Raw genomic sequence first — 26,162 nt, 5'->3', positions numbered from 1 at the left:
CTCTCCATTTTTCTTTTATTTATTGTTTTCTTTCTCTTTCTCTTTCTCTTTCTCTTTCTCTTTCTCTTTCCTTTCCTTTCCTTTCCTTTTCTTTTCTTTTCTTTCCTTTCCTCTCCTCATGTTTCCTCTCCATTTTTCTTTTCTTTACTGTTTTCTTCCGCTTTCCTTTCCTTTCCTTTCCTTTCCTTTCCTTTCCTTTCCTTTCCTTTCCTTTCCTTTCCTTTCCTTTCCTTTCCTTCTGTCCCACTCTGTTTTCCTTTTCTTTTCTTCTGTTCTTCTTTCTCTTTCTTTCTTTTCTCTGTTTCATTCATTTATGCTTTTGTTCCTTTTCCTGTTTATTTCCTGTTATTTCCTGTCTTTTTCTGTCCTTTCCTACCCATTCTGTTCATTTTTCTTCCCTTTCCTCATGTTTCCTCTCCATTTTTTTCCTGTACTGTTTTCTTCCCCTGTCCTTTCCTTTCCTTTCCTTTCCTTTCCTTTCCTTTCCTTTCCTTTCCTTTCCTTTCCTTTCCTTTCCTTTCCTTTCCTTTCCTTTCCTTTCCTCTCCTTTCCTTCCCTTTCCTCTTTGTTCCTCTCCATTTTTCTTTCCTTTACTGTTTTCTTACTCTTCTTCTCCTCCTTTCCTTTCCTTTCCTTTCCTTTCCTTTCCTTTCCTTTCCTTTCCTTTCCTTTCCTTTCCTTTCCTTTCCTTTCCTTTCCTTTCCTTTCCTTTCCTTTCCTTTCCTCTTTGTTCCTCTGTTTTTTTCTTTCTTTACTGTTTTCTTTTCTTCTTCCTTTCCTTTCCTTTCCTTTCCTTTCCTTTCCTTTCCTTTCCTTTCCTCTTTCTGTTTTCTCTCCATTTTTCTTTCCTTTTCTCATGTTTCCTCTCCATTTTTCTTTACTGTTTTCTTCCTCTTCCCCTTTCCTTTCCTTTCCTTTCCTTTCCTTTCCTTTCCTTTCCTTTCCTTTCCTTTCCTTTCCTTTCCTGTCCTGTCCTGTCCTGTCCTGTCAATATTCCTCTCATTTATTTTCCTTTCCTCTTCCTCTTTGTTTTTCTTTTCCTTTGCTTTTCCTCTTCTTTTTTCTTTTGAGTTTTCTTTTCTTCTTTTTTCTTTCTTTTACTCTTCTTTACTCCTCTTCCTTTGAATTTTCCTTTTTTATATTTCCTCTTCCTCTTAACCATTCCATCTCATATTTCTTTCATCTCCTTTCCTCTTTTTATTCCTTTCATGTCCTTAACTGTTCCTCTTGCTCCGTGTTCCTTTCCTTTTCCTTGCTCCTTTCCTCTTTCCCTTCCTGTTCTTCTTCCCTCCCTTCTTCCCTTTCATTTCCTTGTCTTCTTCCTGTCTTTAACTATTCTTCTTTCATCCTCCTTCACAGCCCAATTCAATCTCTTTGCCTCTTCCTTCTCTTCTCTTTCTCCTCTCAAAACTATGAAAATATCTATCTCAATTGCAAATTGAAGTGTCTTTTCAACTAAACCAGGTTTGGCAATAAGACATGTCAACAGGCACACTTACACATGCTCAGCTGATCCTGCTGGTATACGTTGGCTCATGCAACCCTCATTTGCATGAACAACTTCTTGACTTGCGTAACCCCTCCTCTGTCTGTCAAAAGCGATGCAGAAAGTGTGCAACGATGGCCCTCCAGAGCACTATCAACAGGCCATTAGCTTCCCTCTAATAAAGCACATTCATTTAGAACCATTTTGATTTATTCACTAAATATAAACAAGCAGTAGCCACTGCAGGGTAGTTCAGTGCTGAGAAAGAAGAGGGGTAAAGGCAAAGAAGTAAAGACTAGAAATACAAGTTAATGCAATAAAAATAGAGCAAGAGAGCGAGTGTACGAGATTATAAGCAGGACGGAAGGAAGAAGGGAAGGTTGCATAGAAGATCAAGGCTCTGGGACATGTGAGCCAGGTCAGGTGAATGAAATGAGGAAATTGAACTTATCAACCACACAACTGCTTCAGATTCAGTTTGCAAATGCAGCAGCATGGCAAGTAGCTGCTGATACGGTGCAGATCCAGGACAGCATTAAAGCTAAGCCTGAGGGGACTACCTGAACTCGTTCTCCATGTTAAGTTGCATTTTTTCTTAGTTTTTCTGTTTTAAATTCCCTTTGCACATGTGTATGAGAGAGGGAGGAGGAGATGAAAAACAGATACACAAAACGGAGCAAAAAAGCCAATTTTTTTTATGATGTGGAATATTATACCATTAATTCATTCATTTATTCTTAGGGATTTTTTTTTTTTAGGAATTTCATATTATTTAGAGATTTTTGAGGAAAAAAGGAAAAGAGCAAGCTTATATATTCATTTAGTTTTCTGGGTTTTTGCATCATTTTCTCACTTTGTGTTCACTGATAAGCTCCGTCTCACGCCTCATTCAACCAGCAGCCGCATACTTCATTATGCTCTCTGCAGGAGAGCCGCACGCACTCAGCAGAGTGAATATTCAGCGGCACTGCGGTCCACCACGCTGCATTCTCCCTCTTTTAATACCTTGATTGGACGAGAGTTGTTATTGTGCTTTATCGCTGTGGTTTTTGATGGGCGGGTGGGACATGTGCTATTATGTGATCCTGGAGCGCAGCTAATCTAGGAGGTTTCACAACAATGAATATGCCTGGAACACTTCAGTTATTCAGCTACTAGCAATGAACAAGCTACATTGGGATTTGAGTTTCAAATGAACATACAAAACGGCAGATGCTATGGAGTCAAAGTAGATGAACAGCCATATTGTATAAACAACATACTGTGGCCTTAATAAATATTCAGATGCTTCACCACGTTTGTAAGTGTATGAAGTCTCGGCAAGATAACAAAACTGCAAACCAAGTTATACCAATTTTAAAGAGTTAAAGTTAGTAAAAAGCATGCTTCTTAAGCAAGCCATTAAACAAAAAGGAGTTTGTAATGTTCTAAATTAAAGCATTAAAGTATTCTGTTCTATAGACTCTTTTTTTATATTTGTACATTTTATTTATAAAACTTTGTTGTGAACTTTTGAAGGTGGCTGAAACAATTTTATTTTACAAAATACATACACTTTAAAATGTGGCTGAGGTCTCCAAATATTTTTGGGGTCACTAAATTTGATAGTCAGCCCCATCCCGTTATTTAACATTTTTGCATGTAGACATTCAGGCAGATGAAAACTTCAGGTGTGTTTTTTATTTTATTTTATTTTTATTTTTTAATGTTATTTCATTTTGTTTTATTTTCTGTTTTATTTAAATTGTTTTATTTTATATAATTTATTATTATTATTATTATTATTATTATTATTTTTAATTTATTATAATTTAGTGCATTTTGTTTTTTATTTTATATTATATCATTTGTATTTTATTTCTTTATATTTTATTGTTATTTTATTTCAATTTTTAACTTAAATTTTTTATTTTATTTTATTTTATTTTAGTTTAGTTTAGTTTAGTTTAGTTTTTTAGTTTATTTTAGTTTATTTTAGTTTCTTTTATTTTAGTTTAGTTTACAAAATACATACACTTTAAAATGTGGCTCAAGTCTCCAAATATTTTTGGGGTCACTAAATTTGATATTCAGCTCTATCCCGTTATTTAACATTTTTGCATGTAGACGTTCAGGCAGATGAAAACTTCAAGTGTGTTTTTTATTTTATTTTATTTTATTATGTTATTTCATTTTGTTTTATTTATTTTTTTATGTTATTTCATTTTTTTTTACATTTTTTTATTTTATATAATTTGTTATTATTATTTTTTTTATTTTATTATTATTTTTTATTTATTATAATTTAGTGTATTTAGTTTTTTTATTTTATATTATTTCATTTGTATTTTATTTCTTTATATTTTTGTTATTTTATTTCAGTTTTTAACTTTAATATTTTATTTTATTTTATTTTATTTTATTTTACAAAATACATACACTTTTTAAAATGTGGCTCAAGTCTCCCAATAATTTTGGGGTCACTAAATTTGATATTCAGCTCCATCCCATTATTTAACGTTTTTGCCTGTAGATGTTCAGGCAGATGAAAACTTCAAGTGTCATTTTATTTTATTTTTTTTAATTTAATTTTTATTTTATTTGTATTATTTTATTTTATATTTTTTTAAATTAAATTAATTTAATTTAATTTAATTTAATTTCTGTCTGACATACAGACAGATGAAAACTTTAAGTGTGCTGTTGTGTTTGCAGGTCTCAGCGGTTGATTCTCTTGAAGGACCCCTGCTACAGGTGGAGGGTCTAGGCGACTTGCGTCTGGAGCTCCACAGCAAGAAGCTCAACATCCACCTGGTGCTAATCGATGAGCTCCATCGACACCTTTACATCAAGTCTACAAGCCGTGTTGGTCACCGAGGAAAAGACAAGGACAAGGGCCGGTGAGCTACAATAACATCCTTTAAATGTTATATTTAGTATTACTGGGTTAAGAAGTGCATGCAGCTGGGCGAAACTAGATCCTTACTGCTTGATTCAAATCAAAAATATATGTAGGCTTAATATTTAGACCCAAAGTAGGTCAATAATATTACAAAACGTGATTCTTTAAATTCAGGTTGTGGCGGTAAACTGAAAGCAATTACCTACAGAGCGGCAAAGTCATTTCTCAGCTTTAGATTAATTTACCTTTGCAGGTTGCTGGTGGCAGGGCGCACAGCTCATCTAATTACTGCGTGTGTACTTTTTAAAAAGAGAGACGTGCTTTCTTAAAGCAAACATCCCATGAGTCATTGCTGTCTGATCATTAATAAGGGTGTGGAATACGCCAGACAGAATAACTGATCAGACTAATTACGAATCCAGGCCTGAGTACGGGCCAGAACTGGTGTAAACCCTAGCTAGTTTGACATTCTGAATAAACTTTAATTAGTCAAAGGGGGCGACACGTAGAAAATGTGTTACGCGTCTTCGCTAAAGTCTGTTTCTGGATCTCACCGTAGTTCTGCTTCACATAATTAATAACAGGGGTGATTACACTATCTTGAAGGGAAATCACAGTATTAATTCTTTATTGAAGGCTTTGTTCACCAGGGTCTTAAGTCATTAGCTTGTTGGTAAACAAAGCCTCCCTGGCCCTGTTGCACTCTTCTCACCAGAGTCGTGTAATTAGCTGATTTGCGACTGTTCTCTTCCTGTCCCTGCGTACGGGGCCCGGCCGCAGTGGCTCTGATGCCGGCGTTCGGCGCAAACAGAGATAAGTCATTCGCACCCTCGCGGATGAGCACGAGAGGAATGATAATAGGTTTTTGCTTTTCTCGATGGCGCCACGGCCGCCCACGCGTGCACTGTCGCCGGGGGATTGCTGACCCCCTCCGTCAGCGTGCCGCGCGAACCGCCGCCGCTGCCTCTGCAATGCTAATTCTCGTAGATTAGACAAGGCGCAGCGGTGTAGCGCATTAAGCTAATGCAGGTTGGTGACCCCGCAGGGCTGAAGTGTGGAGTTGTTTGTAATAGTGTTTTTGATCTCGGAATTGTGCGCGCGTGTTTGTCGCTCTTCCGCCGCTCTGTTTACGGCCATGTAATTATAGCGCAACGCTTTCATGAGGAGAAGTGATTTATTAGTCAGGGTCATGATGCGACTGCAATTTTCTGGCAGGATTTTTATTCATTTCCTCTCACTCGTGTGCTTCGCAGTCTGCCTTGTTTGATTCTTCGTGTTCTGACCACTTTAATGGCGATGGGTTTTGCTGAATGTTCTCTGTTATTTTCATAAAACATTCATGGCTGCTCTTTTTATGAATGTTTAAACAATAGCTGCTGTCACTATAATAATGGGTACTGGGGTGAAGACAGTAGTAACAGTAACTTTGTTGTTTGTTTTTTTTCAGGTCTGCCTCAAAGGATACATCTGTTTTGGATGTCGGTTTGTCTACTCCACGCAAGCTCACAGAAACCTCACAGTTCAGCACCCCTGGAACAACCAGCAGTAAGAATCACTACAATAGAACAATGGGCTAGACACAAAAACAACCCTGATGTGTAAAAAAGGATGAACGTTTTTGGCTGAAACTAAACCAAAAATCTGGAAATTAAAAAAAAATAAAAAAAAAATAAAATAAAATAAAATAAAATAAAATAAAATGTGTGTATGTATGTATTTATTTGTCAGCCAAGACATGAATTATGTGAATTTAATGTAAATTAAGTTAAAATAAAAACACTAATTAAATTAATAATAATACAATTTTAATAAAATTACAACAAATATTTGTAAGTATATAAATTATTATATTTATATTTTTAAATATAATTTAAATACTGAATATTTGTAAAAAAAAAAAAAATGTAAGTTGCAGTTTCTGTTCAAATTTTCTGTTCGTTTTTTTTTATTATTATTTTTTTAATATACTAAATATTTTGAAATTTAAATTAAATTAAATTAATAATATAAAAATAATTAAATTGAATTAAATTGCAATAAATATTTATAAATATATGAATTATTGTATTTATAAATGTATATATAATTATTATTATTTTTTATATTTGTAATTTTTTATTTATAAGTTCCAGTTTCTGTTAATATTTGAAAAATAATAATAATAATAATAATAAATAAATAAATAAATAAATATATATATATATATATATATATATACACACACACACAAAATGTTTAGAAATATAAAAATAATTATATGTATTAAATATTTTTATCATTTAATACTATATTAATATTATATTTTAATATAATACTAAATGTTTATTTTATTTTATATTTTATTTAATACGTTTTAGTTGCAGTTTCTGTGTACGTTTTTTGGATACGATTTTCTGCCTTTTTTCTCTGTTGGTCAAAAGCTTTTTATTTTTGCAATAAAAATTTTCATTGTTTGAAATGTTGATGTATTCAAAACGTCAAGACACAATGACCATTAGCCAGTGAAAGGGAAAAACAGATTGCTACTTTTGCAATGAGAGAGAGTAAGTGAATTAGAACTTGATTTAGTGGCTTATAATTTGAATGATAGATTCCTCCCTGCTGTACTGAAGGGATCAACGGGTGTCCGGCCGTTATGAAGCGAGGGGTGATTTTGTACTTCCTGGTGCTCCATATTGTCTGCCAGTGTTCAAAGTGCTAATTAAATCATTAGGACACATCTGACCAGTGTCACTGTGTCTATTAATGTGGCGCTAGGGGCTGTCACAGACAAGAAAAGACTTGCAACTGTTGCGTTCTATGTGTTACTAAAAGCATTTCCATGAACACACACTCCTATTATATGTATGTACATTGAGACGATCGTTGTATTATACATACTAATACTCAATGATATACCAATTTTCACTTTTGCAATTACACAGTGACTCGCACTTTCACAGTGATGCGCACACCTCTAAAAAAGACATGTGTCCACACACACACACAGAGAAACACGCACTTTCAGGTTTCATGATCTCAGTACATCATGTTTCAGTAAGCATATTAACAGGTGCAGATGAGATACTCTCTCACGTTATTAATCATGCAGCGCTGTCAGCACAGCGGGGGTGCGGGCCTTGTTATCCGTGCTCTCCTGAGTGGGGCCGACTCTATTGCACTCTGAGACTTATCAGACCCACCAACCCACCCACAGCTGTCTGTTTCTCCTACACTGTCTCTGAGACATGCTGTCAATTGTCACTACAACTCTCGGCAACCTTGGCTGTCTCTCTGCCTGCCTATCTGTCTGTCCATTTGTTCGTCGGTCTGTCTTTCTGTCTATTTGTTCATCTGCCTATACATCTGTCCATCTATCTGTGTCTGTCTGTCCGTCCATCCATCCATCTATCTGTCTGTCTATCCATCAATCTGTGTGTCTGTCTATCTGTCTGCCTGTGTGTCTGTCTGTCCATCCATCTGTTTGTCTATCTGTCCATCTGTCTGTGTGTCTATCTGTCTGTCCTTATGTCTATCTTTCTCTCTGTCTGTCCATCCATCTGTCTATCCGTCTGTCTGTCTCTCTGTGTCTGTCTCTCTTTGTGTCTGTCTATCTATCTGTTCTTCTGTCTGTCTTTCTGTCTCTCTGTCTGTCTTTCCGTCTGTCCATCCATCTATCAGTCTGTCTATCTGTCTTTTAATCTTTCTGTGTCTGTCTGTCTATCTATCTGTCTCTCTCTCTGTCTATCTGTCTGTCCATCCATCCATCTACCTGTCTATCCGTCTTTCTGTCTCTCTGTCTGCCTGTCTGTCTTTCCATCTGTCCATCCATCTATAAGTTTGTCTGTCTATCAATCTGTCTGTGTCTGTCTGTCTATCTGTCTCTCTGTCTGTCTATCCGTCTATCTACCTGTTTATCCTTCTGTCTCTATCTGCCTGTCTGTCTTTCCGTCTGTCCATCCATTTATATATATGTTTGTCTATCCATCTATCTGTGTTTGTCTGTCTTATTATCTGTCTATCTGTCTCTGTCTGTTTATCTGTCTGTCCATCCATCTATCTACCTGTCTATCTGTCTTTCTGTCTCTCTGTCTGCCTGTCTGTCTTTCCACCTGTCCATCCATCTTTAAGTCTGTCTGTCTATCCATCTGTCTGTCTGTCTCTCTATCTGCCTGTCTGTCTTTCAGTCTGTCCATCCATTTATATATATGTCTGTCTATCTGTCTATCCATCTATCTGTTTGTCTGTCTATTTATCTGTCTCTCTGTCTGCCTGTCTATCCGTCTGTCTGTCCATCCATCTATCTACCTGTCTGTCTATCCATCTGTCCATTTATCTTTGTGTCTGTCTATCCGTATATCCATCTGTGTGTCTGTCTAACTGTCTGTCCTTCTGTCTGCCTGTCCATCCCTCTACCTGTCTATCTGTCTCTGTCCATGTATCCATCTATCCATCCATGAATAGATAGGATCTAAATAGGATCCTATTTAGATCCTATCTAGGATCCTATCTATCCTATCAGTCTGTTCATCTGTCATCTGTCCATCCATCCATTGATCCATCCATTGATCTATCCATCCTTCTATCAATCCATCCATTTGTTCGCGGATAGAAAGTATCTATAGAAGATCCGTCTGTCTGTCTGTCTCTCTGTCCATCTATCTGTCCATCATTCCTATCTTGTCTTTATGTCGCTCCATCGATCCATTCATAAATTGATAGGATCAATCTATCTGTCTGTCCATCTCTCTGTCCATCTATTTGTCCATCAAGCTATTCCTCTTTCCCTCTGTTTGTCTGTCTGTCTTTCTGTCTCTCTTACTTTAGATGATTATTCACCCTTTAATTGTTCTTATTTGCTCTGATTTTGCTAAAGCAGATAGAAATGTCTCTAATTCACACTGACTACAGAGTAATTCTTGCGCCGGCTGCAGTTTTCTTCACATGAAACGCTCGCAATTATTGCTGTCGTAGTGCTTTATGTGTGATAGGGTGATGCCATCAGACAACATTTCCCCTGCTGCGGAAGACGCTTCCCTTTTGTCGCCTATTTTGTCTAATGGCCTTTTGCACATCATTTGTCGGTGGTAATTGTAGTAATTATTTAGCAAGCTACAGTTGGGGAGAAAAAGAAGAAAAACCTGAGCCCATTAACTTGCCATAAACATTAAGACCATTTAAAACAGTCATTGGATTTGAGGGTATTAGCAGGCAAAAAAATAAGCACTTCACTGTACGATCACTCAATTGAGCAGCTGAATATGGAGAGGTGTGTTATGCATCGTTATTTAAAGATTGTGCTGATGTCATGATGAGAGAAGGGGAGGGGGTGATTATGAAATTATGAAAGCGTGGCCCTGAAATATTGTGAGAAATAACTTTAAATGTATTAGAATTCCAGGGAATGCAGTAAACCTGCTGTCGATTTTCTACAATTTGTGTTTAATTACATATATATTAGTAACCTTTTTTACCTGTAAAAGCTCTCTGTGCAAAACGTCATTGTAAATGAATTTAGTAACATTAACATTTTTAGTACATATTCATATTTATTCATATATTCAATTGGGAGTCTACATTAGTGACCTTTTAATAGTTATGTATGTTTAATGATTTAACAATTAGCAAGTCGTCATATGAAGTTTTACTGCCATCTGTTTGCTGTCATGGTTGCATGTATATTTATGTAGCTGCTGTTCCATAAATCATTCAGTCCATTCATGCTGCTGTAATTATAAATTGCTGTAGTGTTCTTAATAGAATATATATATGTGTGTTTGTGCAGTGCGTGAGCTGCAGGAAATGAGAGAGGACTTGGATGTGGACCCCGAGGAGAACAGTGCAGAGTTCATGGGGATCCTGATCAAAGCTCTGGCCAAACTCAAGAAGATCCCAGAAACCATTAAAGCCATCATGGAGCGTCTGGAGCCTGAGCTCAAGCAGATCCTCAAGAGATCCACCACTCAGATTGCAGACCATGCCTACCAGAGAGGAGAGAACCTGGCACAAGACAACCAGCCCAGGTAAAAGCTAATGGAAAGCTAATGGAGCTAGTAGCATCAATTGAAATGTGTTCTCTGCAGTGAATATCCATACTCATAATTATACACCATACTATAGCTGTTTCTTAGTTCATGGATTGACAGTATGATGTCATACCGCTCAGGTCCCGCCCACAGCTGCTGACGGACTGTCATGTATTAACATATTTCAGCCCTTAGCTTGTTGGCCGCCATTTTCTCCGTGCTCGAGCAGCTGTAGCGACAACAATGTCTCGTAAGGAATGCAGGTGTTTTGTATTTGGATGTAAAAGTGAACATAACAGGTTCATTTTCTCTCAACATCAGAGCCACTGAGGACGCAGTGGATTCGTTTTGTTTCTGATGGTAACGCGCCACAGAGTACACAAAAAACAGAAGAGAAGGGCGGGGTGAGCCGAGCTCATTAGCATTTAAAGATACATGCACCAAAGCAGTTGTTGTGAACAGAGCTGTTTTTGACAAGGTAAAAAGGGTGTTGTTTTACATGACTATTGAGGAATATTAATCAAAGTATGTTGCAGACATTTCATGTAGCCCCTAAAGAATCATACCGACTTGTGGAAAATGGGCATCCGATGTCCCCTTTAAAAATGTTATCAAATGTTTATCAAATGCTTTTATATTAATCATGCACAGGGAGAGAATCAGTTAGAAGTAAATTGGAACAGTTTTGATTTCATGTTGTCCTTAAATGATGTAGGAAATAAAAGCTGCCGATGACAGTCTCTTCAGATGTAGTTCTCCCTCTTGCAGCGATTTTGTTTTTGAGGGAGGCACTCTGGAAAGCATTTGTACTGAAGTGTGATTGGTTTCCATTGTTTTCCTTCTTTATTGCGCTCTCTCTCGCTCTCTCACTTTACCCGATGATGGCTTGCTGGATCAATGCTCTCATCTGTCATGTGGCATTCATACCTCCCTCATTTCCAGAAATGGTGTAATCCATAAAAGCAAGCCGCGGCCAGTGTCTGCTTAAGCATCGGCTCTAACGGAGAAAAACAAAAGCAAGGAAAGAAAAGACAGATAATGAAGGCTGTTAAAGAAACGCTCTTTACCCAAGGCAAAAATGAACTCTCAATCGCTTATTTTTCCACAGCCATTCTCTGGGTTTTAATGTTTGCCCTCCGCTCTATCTCTTTTTTTTTTCCGGATGTGAGAGAATATTAGCTGACTTTTCATTGTGTGCTTTTAATGAAATAAAGGGGGCTTTTCTTTGAAAACACTGACGATTATGGATTTTTAGTGATGTAAGAAACTGGTTTTATGTATATATGTGTGTGTTTCATCTGAATGTACTCATGTATCATACAGTGTAGTTAGTTACCTTGATAAATAACACACAAAGCACTGCTGAATTAATATGGCGGTTCATAAATCTGTTTCCTGTAAGGTAAACCACCTTTGCCAGGGTTTATTGTACATGAAAACACTCAAAGACCTGGGTAAAAAAAAAAATAAGGTCCCATTTTAACCATAGAGCAATTTCAGTGTTTACTTGTGTGTCTATGTCTGTGCTAACGTGAAAGTTGAGGTAGGGCTCCGTTTCTATGGAAACCTCAACAGAAATTGAAGTCACTGCTGCATTACAGTTCACTGTGAAAAGTATGTCTTACATGTTGTCCTAACCAGGCATGATGTGACAAAGATTTTAGTGACTTTGTGCAAAGTGACAAAGTCTGAGCCAATCATATTATACAGAGGTTATATTATATTATATTATATTGTATTGTATTGTATTGTATTGTATTGTATTGTATTATATTATATTGTTTGTGTGTGTGTGAGAGAGAAATTCTAACCACTAAGAGCATTCATTCATTAATTCTTCCTTTTTTGTACATTTTTCCCATTTATTTGTCTACACATATTTTCCTACTATTTATTTATTTATTTATTTATTTTATTTTTTTAAATATATTTTATTTCTTAGTCCTCTGTTTTCTTTTTCCTCCCTTAATTAATTTTTCTTCTTATTCACTCATTCATTTATTCTTCCTCTTTTTCTTTTTTCCTCGCATTAATTTATTTTCTGTTCGTTCGTTCGTTCATTTCCCTCTTTTTTCTCCCTTTTAATTTTCATTCATTCACTCATTCATTCATTCATTCATTTCCCTTTTTCTCCCTTTTAATTTATTTTTCATTCATTCATCCATTAATTTATTCATTCGTTCTTCATTTATTCATCTTCTTTTTTCCTTCTTTTAATTTATTTTTCTTCCCGTTTATTTAATTATTTATTTACCTTTTAATTGATTTTCTTCCCATTTGTTTGTTTGTTTTGTCATTCATTCATTCTTCCATTATTCCTCCCTTTAATTTATTTTATTTTCATTTATTTATTTATTCTGTTTTATTTTTTGTCCATTTTATGTTTATTTATTTTCTGCATTAATTTATTCTTCCTCTTTTTTCCTTCCTTTAATTTATATTTCTTCCCATTTATTTATTTGTTTTGTTTGTTTATTTATTTATTTGTTTGTTTTTTGTTTACTTCCTTTATCCATCCTTCTTCTTTTTTTCCTCTCCTTCCTTCATTCTTCCTTTTTTTCCTCCCTTTCATTCATTCATTCATTCATTCATTCATTCATTCATTCATTCATTCATTCTTCTTCTTTAATTTATTTTTCCCCATTTATTTATTTATTTATTTATTTATTTGTTTTTTATTTTCTTTATTCATCCTTCCTCTTTTTTCCTTACTTTAATTTATTTTTCGTCCCATTTATTTATTTGCTTATATTTATTTTGCCCTTTTATTTATTTATTTATTTATTTATTCTTCCTCTTTTCTTGTTTTAAATATTTTCATTTTATTTCTTTTTTCCTCTCCTTCCTTCATTCTTCCTCTTTTTTTCCTCCCTTTCATTCATTCATTCATTCATTCATTCATTCATTCTTCCCTTTCATTTATTTTTCTTCCCATTCATTCATTCATTCATTCATTCATTCATTCATTCATTCATTCATTTTTAGTTATTTAATGGAGAAACATGCTTTTTAGAGCCAGACAGTGTAGTTACAGCATTGACCAACTAGCCCATCCTAACCAGCCAAACCTTGACCGCTTGGTTCATATGCGTGTAAATGAATGGGTGTTAGAGTCTGCTTTCTGCAATGTTTGAATGAAACCGTGTCGTTCTGTATAATATGTGTTTACATGTTGAGTCTGAGTCAAGGGTCATGTCCTGTCCTCTGTAAATCAGGCTTAACACGTGTTATCATGCACCGTCTCTCACATGAACATCCATCATCTTCCTGCCGTCCACCTCCCAGCAATCTTAATACCCTACATCATGCTGTCACCTCCAACCTCTTCATTCCGCCTACCAGTGTTTTCTTCTGCCTCATTTTACAGGGACAAATGAGTAAACTCCACAAAAGTCAGACAGATGTGTGTCCTCCTAGTGGACCCAGAGAGTTTGACAGATGCTGCTAATTGTTGTTGGTGAACAGCTGCCGCTGCTCAACAGGGAGATTCTGTCAGCACCCTGCTGCTGTCATGTTCATTAGTAACAGAGAATAGACCACTTTTGGCTCCGTTTTGGTGATGTAGGGGGATTTCTGACAGCCAGACTGACTGCAGCAGTAGCTTTGTCTTGGAAAGCTTCTAGATTAGGAGTTTTCAAACTGGGGTCCAGGGACCCCCAGGTGCCACAAGGGGGTGCTGGGGGTTCTGCAAACAAAGCAGACAAACAAAAAAAGTTAGCAAATGTATTTTATATATTTTAGGGCTGTTAACATGTCAACCCAAAATTTAAATGAACCTCTAATAATATAATTAATGAAATATTTTAACACATTTGATACCATTATCATTTCATTGTGCATCTGAAAACTGGTTAAAAATCAAGAAACTGATTGTTTGTTTTATTCTATTGATAATCCTAGTGTTTTATTATTTTATATCCATTTTTAAGTCATTTTTTCCCCCCTCTCTCTCTCTATCGCCCTCTTCAGGTTGTTGCTGGAACTGCTCGAGCTGTTGTTTGATAAGTTGAATGCTGTGGCCCAGGCTCACAGAGTGGTTCTCACTCACCTACAGCGAATTGTCATCTCTCCCAATGGAGTGCAGGAAGGGATCAAACTCTATGAGCAGGCTGATGTCTATGCCAAGATCCAGACCGTCCTACAGGTCAGTCCCTGCAAAATCATTCACTAAAGTCAATCCAGGTAATCGGGTTATATAGTTGGAATCAAAAAGACTGCATTGAAATATATGGCTAGAGGCTATTTTGACCACCTAGCAATGCCCTGGCAACCACATAGCAATGTGTTAGAAACAATTCAAAGCACCTATTCAACATATAATTCATACCAGCTACTTGGGAACAACCCAGTGACTTTCAGTCTTTCAAGCTGTTGAAGCAGACACATGCTATTAACAGGTAACTGATAACTATTTACAAAAAAAAAGAATAGCTGTTTACAGTTATTAGCTTTTTCTTGTGTCTCTTCTGTTAAGACAGACAAGTGGAAAAAGAATGTGTGACTGAAGTTTTGTGAATAATCTACATCAGCTCATCCCAAGTGTCATGTTTAATTGGAGTGTGTTAATTGAAAAATGTTGACTTTTAGTGTGCATGTGTGTGTTTTGAGGCAGGTGAGATTGCCAGCTGTTCACATAACCTTTGAGAATCTCTCAAGAGACCCTGTATTGAGTGTCTGTTTGTGTGTTTGAAATGCACCTGCTGGAAATCCTGCTGCAGGTTTTTGTCTCATGTGATTTGTATGTTTACACGTTTTTTGTTTGTTTGTTTTACTTTACTTAGCTTAGCTTACTTTTGTTTTGTTTTGCTTTGCTTTGCTTTGTTTTGCTTTGCTGTTTTGTTTTTTGCTTTGTTTTGCTTTGCTTTGTTTTGCTTTGCTTTGTTTTGTTTTGTTTTGCTTAGCTTTTTTATTGAGTGCCTGTTTGTGTGTTTAAAAAAAGTACCTGCTGGAAAGCCTTGCTTTTTGTTTTGCTTTGCTGTTTTGTTTTTGCTTTGTTTTGCTTTACTTTGCTTTGTTTTGCTTTTTGTTTTGTTTTGTTTTGTTGCTTAGTTTTGTTTTGCTTTTTTGCTTTGCTTTGTTTTGCTTTGCTTTGCTTTTAGTTTTGCTTTGCTTTTGTTTTATTGTTTAGTTTTGCTTTGCTTTGCTTTGCTTTGCTTTGTTTTGTTTTGTTTTGTTTTGCTTTGCTTTGTTTTGCTTTGAGTGCCTGCTGGAAAGCCTTTTGCAGCCTTTATCTCAAGTTTGTATGTTTACATGTCTTTTTATTTGTTTGGCTTTGCTTTGCCTTTTTGCTTTGTTTTTGCTTTGCTTTTTGTTTTGCTTTGCTTAGCTTACTTTGCTTTGCTTTGTTTTGTTTTTATTGAGTGCTTGTTTATGTATTTGAAAAGTACCTGCTGGAAATCCTTTTGCAGGTTTTTATCTCACGTGATTTGTATGTTTATATGTCTTTTTTGTTTTGCTTTGCTTTGCTTAGCTTGCTTAGCTTTTTGTTTTGTTGTTGTTTTTTTTGTTTTGCTCTGCTTTGCTTTGTTTTTAGCAATTGAGCAATTCCTTTTCATAGTTACGTCACTCTTTTTTGATTTCAAGTGATGATTCAGTTTCATGATTCACAATACCAATGTGATAATCTCATATCATGTCTTGTTTTCCCTCTTAATAGTAGACATAATAGAAAATGGTTCTCTTGGTGCATTTTACAATGTAGACTCGCATTTATAGAATTATTTTCTCAAGCAATTTTAAAACTGCATTAGGCCAAACTAATTGAAAATTTAGATTCAAAAACATTATAAAAGTGAGACCTCATAACCTATTCATGTTCATATTATTCTCTGTATTCGCTGTTTTTCTTATCTTAAAGAATTCCATCTCTTGACATTCTTTCGCTCTCCCTGAATCTCATTCCATGTATGCTCTTTCAGAGCATTGTTTTTGAGCTGCATGCTAGAGAGGATCCAGTCATAGAGACAGAAATCAGAAGGCGGTGGTAGAGAAAGAGAGACGGGAGTGGAGGTGCAGCTGGGGAATGAGTAAATGGGTTTGTCATCACTCCATCAAACAGGGTGAAGAGTCAGACTCTGACCTTGTACTTTCCTCCAGTCTTTTTTTTTTTTTTTTACTCCTCCTCCTCTCAAAGCAGTCTGCAGAGAGCAGTAACGAAAGAACAAGCTTGGCCCTGCCAACTGTTGCTAAGGCCCCACTGAGCTCTTCGCAGACCTTAAGTAACGAGACGCATCTTCTCGAGAGGTGACTGCAGAAGTCAAAATATGCATTTAACTGCAGTGTGATGAGAGGTTTGACTGTGTGCATGTGTATTGCCTCTTTTTCGGCATTCATTAGCACAAGCACCTCACACCCTAGCTAGCAACAGATTAATTTGTTTATTTTGAGCCTTTGCTTCAGCTTGTTGATCTGTAGAGTTTAGAATTATTATGACTTTCAATTATTACATATATATTAGGGCTGTCAGTTTAACATGTCAACTAATTAGTTATAAAAACAATAACGTAATTAAAATATTTTAATGCAGTTAGTGTGCTGGCCAGGTCCCAAACCTGTAAGTCATCTTACATTTCATATAGTTGACTGTTGACAAATGATGATGCAGGGCAACAACTCCATAAATGCAGTTACGCAACTAAAATTCAAGATATTGGTGCAAAAGATGCCCTTGTATGTGTTTTGTCTCATATACACTACCGTTCAAAAGTTTGGGGTCAGTAAGACTTGTAATAGTCTTTAAAGTAGTCTCTTATGCTCATCAAGGCTGCATTTATTTGATTAAAAATATACCAAAAAAACAGTAATATTGCAAAATGTTTTTACAATATAAAATAATGTTTTTTATTTTAACATACTTTAAAATAGAATTTATTCCTGTGATGAAAAGCTGAATTTTTATCAGCTGTTACTCCAGTCTTAAGTGTCACATGATCCTTCAGAAATCATTCTAATATGCAGATTTATTATTAGAATGATCAATGTCAGATAATATCAACAGTTGTGCTGCCAAATATTTTTTGGAACCTGTAATTTTTTTTTCAGGATTCTTTCATGAATAACAAGTTTAAAAAGTACAGTGTTTATTCAAAATATAAATATTTTATAACAAAGTAAATTATTTATTATTAACTTTTAATAAACTTTTAATTATTAACTTAATACATCCTTGGTGAATAAAAGTATTAATTTCTTAAAAAAAAAAAAGAAAAAGAAAAAAAGAAACAATAAAAATGTACTGACCCTAAACTTTTGAACGGTAGTGTATATTTATATCACACATCTTCATGAGTGCTAATTTTGTCCCGATCCATCACAGGCTTAAAGGTGATTTTATATAACAGTTCAGTAAATAAGAAGTTGATATTGTGTTATATTTTAAATACAATATTATGTGTGTTTGCTCACCTTTGCAAAAAACATAATTATCTTTAAAGCCAAAACAGAATTGTTGCGCTGAGCAACACAGCAGTGTTTAGTTTCTGAATGAATCCACATTTTGAACGAATCATGTGAACCAATGATTCAAAGGCCAATTCGCAAAGAGCCATTTACTTAATTTCTGAATGAATCAGCCGTTTGAACAAATCGAGTGAATGACTCACCACCTGCTGGCAGATTTAGTTTCTTATTTAGAGTATCATTACATAAAAAAATAAATAAATAAAAAAATAAAAACAATAAAGGGATAGCTCACCCCAAAAAATTAATTCTGTCATTTACTCACCCTCATGTTATTTATACCTTTCTTTTACGGAACATAAAAAAAAAAAAAAAAAAAACTATTTTGAAAACTGTTGGTAACAAATGTTTTGGTTACCAATTTTTTTTTTCCATCATATAAACAAAAAGTACTGAGATGTTTCTCAAATGATCTTCTTTTATGTTCCATAATTTATGTTTCCCGGTGCAGCCTAAATGTTTGTGTGTAATAAATTTTATGTTGAATTAAATAAAATATTTCTATTTAAAGCTACAATTTGTAATGTCTACTTGCTACTTTCTCATTTAAAACCAAAAAAGCTTTAAATAAACTTTTGCGAGTATTTTCAGAGTCAAATTTATTTTTCAATTAAGTAGATCAATTAATTGAAACATCATGGAATTAATTAGATTAAAAATTGTAATCGACTGACAGCCCTAAATATATATATATATATATATATATATATATATATATATATATATAATATAGGCTGCACTTATTTAATCTAAAACTAGCTCACAAAATGTACAAATCACTGGTAGCCTTTTGGGCAGGCATTCTTCAGATTTTGGCAGCCCAAAATCAATTTAACTAGCCCGAATAAAAAATAAAAAAAAGACATCGACTGAACTTCACTGCGGTCAAATCAGCATGGTTTAAAACTTTCATTGATTGCTTTTTTTCTTCAAATAACAAGTCAAGAGAGTAGGGGTGCAACGGATCACAAATCTCACAGCTTGAATCATATTACATTGTCATATCAGATTTTGAGTCACAGTTTGGATCATTTTTCAGATGAGCAAAAAAATAAATGGTTCTTTATTACTTAACACATTTAAAGAACACTTTATTTCTCTGATAACACAGCAAAAACTAGTAACATTTATTATTCACCATGCTGATTTTACAATAATTTTAACAAAAAACAGACAGAATGCTGCACATTTCTTTGTGAATTTATCTTTAATTTCTTTAAAAAAAAAATCTTACTGCCTAAATTTCAGAATGGTAGTGTACATTCAGTGTCCAGTAAACAATCATTCTAATGAGTTGATTGGATTTTAGGGCCAGTTTTAAAATATATTTTTGCTTTTAAGAGGTAGAATGATTTACAGCCACTTAAATAATTGGGTGATCAAAATTAAGGAAAGACAAACTCAAGACTACACGATAAGGAAGTGTTCTTACAACACAGTCATCCTGTCTTGGCTAAAAAAGCTGGTATTAAGTGTTCCGTGCGCTTCCCTGCTCGAGCGGGCTGGTTGCCAGGGGCTGCAGTGTCTCCTGTGGTCACGGTGTGAGATAATGTAAGCCCTTGATGAGAATCTTCATTAAGGTAGATGAGGTTTTCCTAATCATTTGTGTTTTTTTTTTTTCCTCTCCTCCTGATCCCATCTTTTTGATGTCTCATCTCATCTGAAGCTGGTTCCTTTCTATTTGCTCTTTGGCGTTAAGAATTTGGGAGAGAGATGAAGCATTCTCTTTTTCTGGCCTTTCATTTTCTCTATACTTTCTGTCACTCTTTTGTTCTCATACAGTGACACTCTCGAGTTCTGGTGTCAGGTGCTGATAGTGGGACTGTGTTCCCAGGTGTGACTTACATAAACTTCAGCCTCAAGTGAGAATGATGGTAGTGTTCTCATGCACTGGTGCACCTTATGTTCTTAGTGTCATTTTTTTTTGGGTTACCTTCACAATAACCTCTTGTTCTCTCATAGGTGTAAATGAGACCCCAGTGCACCCTTGTCTTTCTATCTGTCTTAATACCGAACTTCTGTTCCCAAGTTTTCTCTGTTCCTGTGGGAGGCAGGAATCACATTGACCTTTCCATTACACTGAAGACATGAAGGCCACTGGCAGATGGACCTGAGAGACATGTTATAATCTTTATTTCTTTCAGTTCCTGACTCTTTGAACTGCGACACGGCCATTTTTGAAGACTAGAGAGCAAAAGTCTGAGTGTTAGAATCCATATTGAGCTTGTAAACGTAGTTCGTAAAAGGCCATGCAGAGTTTTTTTTAGGAGTGTGTGGAGTAAATAGTTATTGACTTTTTGGAGTGGCCGTTGACTGAAATGTTTGCCACTGACAGACCAATCTGGAATTTGTCCTGTGTCATATGATCCCTGTAAATACCACAGAGAAAACTGGCAGTAATTATAGACATGGTTTTTATAATGTGTTCCTAAAGGGAATGATGAAAATTCTGTCAATAATTACTCACCCTCGTGTCGTTCCAACCCCGTAAGACCTTTGTTCATCTTCAGAACACAAATTAAGCCATTTATAATGAAATCCAAGAGCTTTCTGACCCTGCATAGACAACAACACAACTGACACGTTCAAGACCCAGAAAGGTAGTACACTGTAAAAAACACAATTTGTTGAGTCAACTTAAAATAATTTGTTACCCTGCCGTCTAGGTCATCTCAAATAAGTTTAGTCAACTTGAAATGTTCACTTAGTTGTACTAAGTGAAAACTTTGAGCTGAATAAACAAACAATTTGTTAAACTTAAAAGCTGGATTTGTTACCCAGCTGCCTTAAAATTTTTGTTGAATGAACTCAAATGTTAGTTTTTATTTTAAGTTGACTAAACTTTTTTTGAAACTGACTGAACTTAAAATTTTAAGGCAGCCGGGTAGCAGATTATTTTAAGGGGAATCAACAAATTGTTGTTTACAGTGTAAGGACGTTGTTAAAATAGTCCATATGACATCAGTGGTTCAACCTTAATTTTATGAAACTACGAGAATGCAGCCGTAAGACTTTTTATGACTTAAAAAAGATAAAAATGATGGAGCTTGTTGTAATTTCCCTCTTCGTGTTGTATTACTGTCCATCCTCCTAAGCCTCACAGACTTGAGCCCAGGAATGATGGGTAAGAGGGTGAGGGGAACAGGGGGGAAAAGAAAGGAAATTACAAAGTTTCCACTTTGACAACTTGTTTAGATTTAGTGGGAACCACACAGCCTCGGAGTAATTGGATTATACAGTGTTAGTGAGGCGTTTCATGCCCTGACAGTGATTAGTCTGGCAGCGGAGGGAGAGGCAAAGTGCTTCTGTTTCATGTCGGCGAGATAGACAGACACATGGCCTCTAAATGAGCCGTTGTGTACCAGTCTAAATGATCTATTGTAACTGGCCGCGGCTTGCGTAGTAGCGCTTGTGGATTTGAAAGATTTCCACCACAGGGTTAATGATCATAACAGTTCATTTCCATGTTTTAAAGCCCAGCGTTCCTTTTTTCCCCCCCAGGCTTTATGGACATGCTGGTTGTTTTGAAAAGCTCCACTCTTATGTTCATTAATTACGACAGTAATTATGCATTCTTTTGTGATGTGCGTTTCTGTAATAGCAACGCCCGTAGTGGACCGTACTGAGTATCGTTGACGAGAATGCTAATGATCCGGTCGTAACAAGATGCCTCTCCAAGCACTGACCTCTCCGTATGATATGTTCTATCTATTGAACTAGAATATATCAGAAGTGCTAGATACAAGGGAGGATGAGGGGTAGAAAATGCTCAGTGAGGCTTTTGAATTCATAGTCTTCACAGTGTATCACAGCTTGTGTTTTTAAAGAAAGGTTATTGGCTCTCTTGAGGGAAGGGATTGTTTTCCCATGTCTTAGCCTTGAATATATCTGTTTTTAACGTAGAGGCTCGCACCCATTCAAAGTATTTTTTTTGTTTTGGTTTTGGTTTTTGCCCTCCCTTGTTTTTCTAAAATCGTTTTTTAGTTCTTTGTATTTTGTTTTTAAAGGGAACCACTGGTATCAAGACTTATATTGCTTACAACAAGAAGACTGCATTAATGTTTTAATAATTTATTGATAAACTAGTGCCTTCCTTTTTTTTGGATTAAGAGATGAAGGCGGGGACACTGACTCGTCATCTCCACAGCAGTGATACGCCTGTATGCATGTTTTATACGCATTTTATAATCTGAGAATATTTCTTTTCTGTTCAAATTGGTTCATTTAAAAGTAGACATTTCACTCTCTCTAAATATATTTTTCATGTCTGTAAGGCAAGTATACACTGAGTTTCGCACTCAAGTTCAGAGAGACTGAGATGGCAGAAAGCGCATCCTGTTTGCTTTAATTATTTTACAAAAGCGCAACGTTTTGTTGTTATTCTGAGTCTGTACAGATTCGAAAGATGTACTTTTATCTGTATTACCAAAAATGGAGTATTTTAAGGTTAACATTAGATTGAGCAGCCATGTAAAGTTGCTACTACATACATCTTTCAGATGAAAAGCCATATTTGAGGTCGATGAATGATAGGTGAGCGTTTGGATGTACTGCCCAAAGTACTATATTACCACATAGACCAGCCGTAAACAATCTGTCACGGACTGCGTGACTTTGCCACTTTCCGTTTATTGACCCAAGGCACTAATACATTTTTGGTCGACCAAGGCTCTTCTCATCGACTAACAGTAAGTCGACCTTTAGGGGGCATCCCTAGAAACTACTTGAGTGGCTTCAGCATCATGACAAGCATCGGTATGTTCACATCTTGCCATGATGGCATCTAGTGTTTCTTGTCTCTGCTTTTTATAAGCTCTTTCAGCAGCTGTTGTCTACTAAAAGCCTCAAAGGCATCAGCGCTGAAGTGGAGAGAACAAAGATGCAGGTCTTTAGGAAGTTTTATTCATCCACAGGCATCTTCCCATTCTTTTCTCCTCCTCTTATCGTTAAGACTTACATCACTTCTCTTGTTGCCCTTCGACTGAAAATTACAACCAAAATCTGCACAATGTGGCATCATATTTTATTTTTCCAAGTTGTGTTGTAGTAAAAATAGCAACAGGTAGCGTCAGTAGCTCACCGAGTGCGACCATTTCACGTCATCGCAATAACGGCGCTCCCTATAGTTCAAAATATGTGTAAAACAATGTGAATTTTTTAAATAACATAAATATGGCTTTAATTTCTGGAGTGATTACAGTGGATAAGCATCTGACTTCCTGTTAACATATGCTTGAATCAGCTGGCACCTAACAGAAATTCTCTTAATTATACCTTTTAAATGAATATAAAAATATGGTGAAATGATATTTGAACTCAAAATATCTCTCATAAAGCAGCTGATATTCTATTCATAGGCATATATTTATATATTTCATGTGTAGGAAGTGAAAATCTAATGAAATGGCATGCCAGAATGTAGGCTTAAGATAATCAAGAGATTGATTTATCAACTTTTTATGGTTTCTCTTTCTACCTGAGGTGTCAGATTAACATTTTACTTTGGCTGGATGTATCCAAGATCAACAGCATTATGTTTAGCATCACATAATAAATGTGCTGTTTATAATAGATCATTTTTTTGGTCTCTATTTGTTTCTCAAACACCCTTGTGTGCTTGTATGACTTAATAATAATAGTAAGGTATCCATGGAGACAGAATCGAGGTTCATAATTCCCCTCCACCATAATCATTATAGTTTTATTGTCAGTCGGGTCAACTGTTTTGTAATTACACCGAAATGAGTAAAAAAAGACAAAAAATGCATTTGGGTTGTTTGTCTGTTTCTAAACGTTATAAAGGTCATGCATGCACTCAATTTTGAAAAACACTTAGAAATAATCATGTTTTAGTGTTTGGTGTCTTTCTTGGAAACCAGTGAAGCGAAAGGAAACGCGTTTTCTTGGTAATCTCGAGGGGTTGACGAGAGGCAGGAAGCTTTGTTTATTCCCCCCGTTTCTTAAAGCACTCCGCAAACGTCTATCATCAGAGAGCAGGTGCTCACCTGCACATCCTTCAACACTGTTTTTCTTCTTTAATTAGCTTGATTTGCGGCTAATAGAGGGGATGAGTGCTGCTTTTCGCTGTTCATTAAATTAAGAATGTGTGCTCAAAGACAAGGGGCCGGGTTTAAAGGTTCACTAAAGATTAACTCTTGGTTTTCCAGGCGCAACTGAAGACGTCGCTAAACGGTCGGACGGAAGCAGAATTGTTGTAGGATACGCATTCGTGCACATCACAAATCCAGCCGGTGCGCTCTGTGTTTATTATCTGGTGTGAAAAGCCATTTGCTGTTTCTCACAGGCTCTTGTTTCCCAAGCCCATTTTCAAGCTGGTCTTTTCTTGGAAGAGGCCATGAATATTGATTTTTCCCTTCTGTTAAAACAACCTAGTCTTTAAGGCTTCAATAAAGAACAGGGCCTGTGAAATGAGCGTCCGGAAATGGAAGGGGTTCATAGTGTGTCCGTCACGTTACTCCTGCTCAGAGTGCTGATTTTGTTTTTTGTCCGCCCTTTTTTCTCAGAAAAAGTCAATTCCTCCAAGTCAATAACAATCATTCATTCACTAGGATATTTTCAGAACTGATTAGTCATATTGACTCATTCTTAGTGTTCGTTTTGAGTTTTTTCACCATAGATTGGTGTATAAATTAGCTGCCATCTTCAACATGGCTATGACACTGGCTATGAGACTTCACAGTAATGTAGAACAGGTCTTTTGTGTTAGTTTGTGTCCATCCATGGGCGGCATAAATCATAAGTGGGCCGCTCTTTGTCTCTGTTTGATGTGGTGTTTTTAGATATTCCTGCTGGAGATCAGCAGTTTGTTCTGCATGTTTTATTGCCAGACTCATTCGAGGGTTCTTTGTATTGTTGGCTGAGCTGCCTCTGTTGTTTCCACCTACTTGTTTGGTGTTTTAAAATGGACACAGCACTGCTGCTGCCCACGCGTCATCTCTGTTGTTAGGAAAAACGAAGGCTGTTCTAATAAGCCGCATTATAATGGGGACGAAGACACTTCTGATGAGGCATGAGGCGGTTTAGTGAAAGTGACCTTGCTGGCTGTGGTGGTGGTATAATGAGTCCTGTCTTCAAGTTTTCCTCCCTTCATCTTCCTGTATTTTTTTGTTAAACGTCTTGCAACAAATATTTTTATGCTCTTACACACAAACTATGAAGAATGTATTCATGCATGATAAAAAGTATGATAAAACTATACACCACTGCTACTGCTGCTCCAGCACTAAAACGTAAAGGGTATAACCAACAATTCGGACAGTGATGTTGAGGATATGGGAAAAGTCGAAAACTAATTACCAATATTTACTCTGAGTATCCACTGAAACAAAAAATTGGTGCAGAAACAGTTTTCACTCAGAAACTGCTATTAAATTTCACAATTATTCACAATAATTACAGCTACCAACTAGGGCTGTCAAACGATTAATCGCGATTAATTGCGATTAATCGCATACAAAATAAAAGTTTGAGTTTGCCTAATATATGTAATTATTTTATATATATATATATATATAATTTATAGTTTGCCTAATATATGTAATTATTTTATATATATATATATATATATATATATATATACACACATTCATGTTTTATTTAAGAAATATTTACAAGTATATGTATTATAATTTTTATATAGTTTATATTATATATATATAAATACAAATACTTTGTACATAACATATTTCTTTTAAATTTTTTATATATATATATATATATATATACATATATTAATTTGTGTGTATTTATATATACATAATAATTACACACAGTACACACACATATATTAGGAAAACGCAAACTTTTATTTTATATGCGATTAATCGCAATTAATTGTTTGACAGCCCCGCTACCAACACATTGAATTAAACATGAAATTAAAGTAGAAGCACTGAATTATTGTCTTAAAACATTTTTTTTAATTCACAATCACAACTTTAAAAATCATATTTACAGTCTAGTGATTTTTTTTTTTTATTAATTCCTGTGTTCACCTTCATCATAATTGTCAAATTTTGATGAACGAAAACTATTTTCACCTTTTAAACAGTGCTGTGGGTATTTTAGGATTTGTTTTATAGTAATAATAAATAAATACATACATGCATACATAATTAATAATACCACTAGTACTACATCAACTAATATTTTTATTATTATTAGCACTTTACAATAAGATTCATTAGTTAACATTGGTTAACTACATTAGTTAACATGAGCTAAGAATGAACAATACTTCTACAGCATTTATTAATCTTTGTTAATATTAATTTCAGCATGTGCTAATGCATTATTAAAATCACAAGTTGTG

General features: G+C 35.4%; 1 protein-coding gene across 1 annotated transcript in view; it reads left to right on the top strand.

The window, feature by feature from the left end:
- Nucleotides 1-26,162, top strand: part of exoc4 (exocyst complex component 4) — a 143,264-nt gene that overhangs the window by 5,777 nt on the left and 111,325 nt on the right. The window contains exons 4-7 of the mRNA XM_051107798.1: nucleotides 4,181-4,365; nucleotides 5,815-5,912; nucleotides 10,132-10,369; nucleotides 14,342-14,516. Of these exons, the coding sequence (XP_050963755.1) occupies nucleotides 4,181-4,365; nucleotides 5,815-5,912; nucleotides 10,132-10,369; nucleotides 14,342-14,516 (696 nt within the window). The remainder of the gene's footprint in view (nucleotides 1-4,180; nucleotides 4,366-5,814; nucleotides 5,913-10,131; nucleotides 10,370-14,341; nucleotides 14,517-26,162) is intronic.

Source organism: Labeo rohita, chromosome 4 (assembly GCF_022985175.1).
Source record: "Labeo rohita strain BAU-BD-2019 chromosome 4, IGBB_LRoh.1.0, whole genome shotgun sequence".
NCBI lineage: Eukaryota > Metazoa > Chordata > Actinopteri > Cypriniformes > Cyprinidae > Labeo > Labeo rohita.
This window is presented reverse-complemented; position numbering and strand designations above follow the sequence as displayed.